Source organism: Morone saxatilis, unplaced genomic scaffold (assembly GCF_004916995.1).
Source record: "Morone saxatilis isolate NCDOM2014 unplaced genomic scaffold, NCSU_SB_2.0 Contig24, whole genome shotgun sequence".
Classification (NCBI taxonomy): Eukaryota; Metazoa; Chordata; class Actinopteri; family Moronidae; genus Morone; species Morone saxatilis.
Window position 1 is genome coordinate 26,980,741 of NW_023339807.1, and position 4,221 is coordinate 26,984,961.

At 42.6% G+C, this 4,221-nt stretch overlaps 1 protein-coding gene across 1 annotated transcript in view; it reads right to left on the minus strand.

Annotated features, from left to right (window-relative positions):
* The window catches only part of LOC118336579 (DENN domain-containing protein 4B-like), a gene marked incomplete at both ends in the record, with an annotated part of 17,775 nt that overhangs the window by 2,350 nt on the left and 11,204 nt on the right, over positions 1–4,221 (minus strand). Inside the window, 6 exon segments of the mRNA XM_035673249.1 lie at positions 228–513; positions 730–967; positions 1,068–1,223; positions 1,476–1,620; positions 2,117–2,245; positions 2,543–2,749. Of these exon segments, the coding sequence (XP_035529142.1) occupies positions 228–513; positions 730–967; positions 1,068–1,223; positions 1,476–1,620; positions 2,117–2,245; positions 2,543–2,749 (1,161 nt within the window).

Below are 4,221 nucleotides of genomic sequence, written 5' to 3' on the forward strand. Positions count from 1 at the left end.
TTGGTGTGTCCTGGCCTTAACATGGACATGTTTCTGGTGAGGTTTATTGTCCCCAAGGGTTAATGTTAGCCTTACACTGGGGCCACCAAGAATTGAAAACATTTAAATAAGTTACCTATTTAAAGAGAAATAATAAGTGAGAGTGGAGGTTCTGGTAAACAAGAGCGAAGAAGGAAACAATGACAACACTTTCAGAATAAAGCGGATTCAGATATGAGCAGTCGAACCTCTGAGGTGGCGTTGACCAGCCTCTCCTTGGCTTTCAGCAGCGTTTCAGCCACTTGAGCTTTCCTGGACTGCCTCTGTTCAGACACCCTTCGTCCTATCCCTCCTCCTCCTCCTGGTCGCCGGTCGTCCACGCTGGCTGCTCGTCGAACAGACACTCGGTGTCTGGTTGGAGTGAGAAGCTGCTGGAGTTTCCCCGCCAGACCTCCTCGACTCGGGGAGGAGACGTTGTTGTAGTTCTCGTCTACGACTTTATTTCTGCTGGCTGTGTCGCGCGTTCCTGCAGGTCTGGAGGTCAAAGGGAAAAAGATAAATGACGTGAAGTGTACAAAACTAGTTGAAGGTAAAACGTTAGAAAACTGTCCAATATCCTCTGTCAGTTGAGGCAAATTACATGAAAGCGATTTTATGTTTTTTGATGATTTAGTTTCTAAAATTGACATTAAAAACAGAGAATTTAATTGGATCCAGCTTTGAGCAGATTTTCCGTCCTGACTGACTGACCTGCCGTCTCTCTCTGCAGGATGGCAGCCGCAGTCCGGCTCCGAGTCAGCCGACTCTGCGCACTCTTTGTAGAAGGTGGACAGACAGACCTGGCTCCGCCGAACCAGAACACCGCCAGGAGGCGCTGGAGGCGGGGTGGAGGTGTCTCTGCGTCCCATCGGAGGTTTACGGGAGACGGCGTCACCGCAGCCGTTGGTCCCCGCGTTACGGAGGATGGTCTTCTTGCCGAGCTTCACCTCTGAGGGACAGAAAGGGAGACGACTGATGTACTACTGACAGTAAAAGAGTAAAACTACAGCCTCCATCCACCGGGGGTTCCCACAGAAGACTTTGCTTACTGTCAGTCACCGTCTTCATGCTGCTCAGACTGTTGCTCTTCACCAGTGAACCCGTCAGAGACTCGTGACTGGAGCTTTCAGACAGGCCGCTCCAACTGGACTGACGAATCAGATTGGAGTGGGGGCGGGGCCTCAGATCGGGGTCCATCATCGCTTCTTTAAAACAAACAGAATAAATTACATTTTTTATCTTTAACTTTTAAAAAATGACTCCAGAGGTTTGATTATTGATGTTTATGATTGCACTGTTTAACGGAGACAGACGACTGCTAATGATCAGCGGTGGAAGAAGTACTTACATTCTTTACTCAGGGAAGTACAAATCTTGCATTTTAAACATTACTTCAGTAAAAGTATGCAAGAATAATCAGCTAAATGTATGAAAAGTAAAAGTAAATCTTCTCTGACCTCCGTGCGACCCCACTGAGCCGCTCTTCTGCCGTCGTCTGATTGGCTGTCTGAACTGGGCCACGGCCAACAGGACGTTCCTCAGCTTGGCCCAGCGGAGACGTCCACCCTGACTGGTGGAGGGCCACTTGCTCTCCAGCACTGCCTGAGGACAGAGGACAGCCGATTAAACCTCTTATTAATGCAAACATCCATCCACTCATCTGTTGTCCTGCAGCTTCCTGACCTCAGTCATTTTGTTTTTAAGACTGAAACTTAAAAGGTTGTTTGTCAATGCAACTGAATACATCAGTAAATCATGAGTTAGATGATGAAGGTGGAGTGTAAAAAGAAAGAGAAAGTGTCATACTTTTCCTTCAGCTCCAAAAATAAAACATGTTTTTATCTGAGCAATAAAGTGCACTAGTGGACTTTATCAGATCAGTTTATTTTATTTTATATTATTCAGTCTGTATTCTAGACAGGAATTACATTTAACTCATTATTTGACACTTTGGTCTCAATCAACATCCAGTGTTGTAACATTATTTAACATTATATTTATATATATCCTTTTTTTCCCCCAATCTTCTTCACACTTATATAAAAAACTGAGCGCGTGACGGTGTAGTTTGTGTGTGCGTGTGTGTGTGTGTTTGGACCTTGTTGTAGTATCCGTAGGTGATGGTGTTGGGTGTGATTCCAGCCTTCTTCATCTCCAGCAGGACTCGAACAGCGAGGACCGGCTGACCGTACTGACCGCACAGCTGCATCAGGATCCTGTAACACACCTGAAACACACAACACACACACACTCACTCACTCACACACTGTGTGTCCGCTGGGTTCGGCTTTACTGCCCTCCGCCTGCTACGGTCGTCAACATAACCGCTCCAAACCAAAATCCTGTCCAATAAACTACAAGCTATTGTTAGCTTATGATTATCAGTGTGAACCTACAGAATATCATATATCAAATATATATATCTATCTATCACTTAAAGTGTCGGTATGCGACAATAACGAGAAGCAATAACAGAAGTCCTCATTCAACACCAGAACAGCCTTGGACCCCATCAGAGTCTCACCTCGTCCGGCAGCACCACCTTGCGGTTCTCCATGTGTTTGAGGACGTCGTACGCCGTGTGCAGCGCACGCACCTTGGCGCTCTCCGCCCGGACGAAGGTGGGCAGGTAGATGAACCAGAGGCCGTAACAGTGACCCAGCAGACACTTGGACCACATGTCAGGCACTGCTGAGTACTTCTGAGCTCGCTTCTGGGCTAGCTTGATCTCCTGGGAGGAAAAATATCACTGTCAGGGTTCCCAGGACATTTCCAGGACATTTCCAGGGTTTTTCTTGACAATACAGGACAGCATTCACTCAGTTGCTCACTATTCAGCACCCAGGTTTATCTGAGCGAGGGGAAAAAATACAATTCACATTTTCCAGGACAACATAGATTATTTCTAAGATAACCGGCCATTTTCCCTTTTCAGGTTTTCCAGGATGGGAACCCAGGACGGTAGGTGTAAACGTCATAGAGACCTTCTTTGTTTCCTGGAAGATGAAGACATGTCGATATCCTGGAATAAACATTTCTTCATCAGCACTATTTAGTCATAATGTGCCGCTGTTATGAAAGCAGCAGAGGAGCCTCCATTGCTACATACAGAATAAAACAAAGATCAAACGTATATAAGTGGTGTAAATAATCTGGTTAAACTGGACGTTTTTATCTTCTGAGAATAATTCAGCCTGAACCGACTCACATTCACAGTCTGTGCCTGCTGAATATTGGATGAGCAGTGAAATATTGATAATGATTCATTAAAATAAAATGATACACAGTCAGACAGTTAACAGAGTTCCTCCTCCATTCTTCATTGAGGAAACTGGGTCAGAATGTAAAACCAGAATCTAGAGATGCACCGATCCGACTTTTACTCTCCTGATACAGATTACAAGTATTTAGAATTACTATTCAATAAATCTATTGATCAAACAACAAGGGCTGGATATAGCAGACCAAACACTAAATCTAAAGGCTTCTTTCTGGGAAATTAGTCTTATTTTTGGTCAAAAAAGATTTTCAAACATGTTTTGCATTAGAATCTGGTTTTATTGTCCTTATTTTCAGAGTAAGAGCACTCGCACAACTTCTCAGTTTAAGAGAAAGTCGTCTGGTCCCAGTGTTGGAAATGAAGCAGCTGTTTAGTTTTTCATTGTTTTAATAAAAACTGATAAAAATAAGAATGTTTCTGGTTCCTTCATTTAACACAAAGTCACTTATTGTTATTATGCTGTTTGAAGAAATTGTGTCTTATTGTAAGACTTTATTTGTTAATTATTATAAAAGGTTCAAAGTGACAAAATACTTATTTTAAGAATCTTCTGTAAAACTCCACTAGATAACTAGCTAGATAATCGTTAGCTAGCACTCATTTTTGGCATTTCTTCTGCCTTTTTTTGGCATTACAGTCTTTCAGTGGCTGTTTTTTATGCTAATTTTAATCATTCTAGACAAGCAAAATTGTATTTTTGCTCAATATAAGAAAATGTGATTAGAGATAAAAAGATATGCGTTTCTACACGGGCTACTGTTTGCAGTGCAGTGAAAGATTTTGTTTTAATCCTTATAACATTCTATTTGTGAGAGGAGGAATGTCCTAAAGATCCTGTGTGTAACATTTATTGTCAGGAATATAATATAATATCCATAGGTATGTTTTCATTAGTATATAATCGATATAATTGACTGAATAAT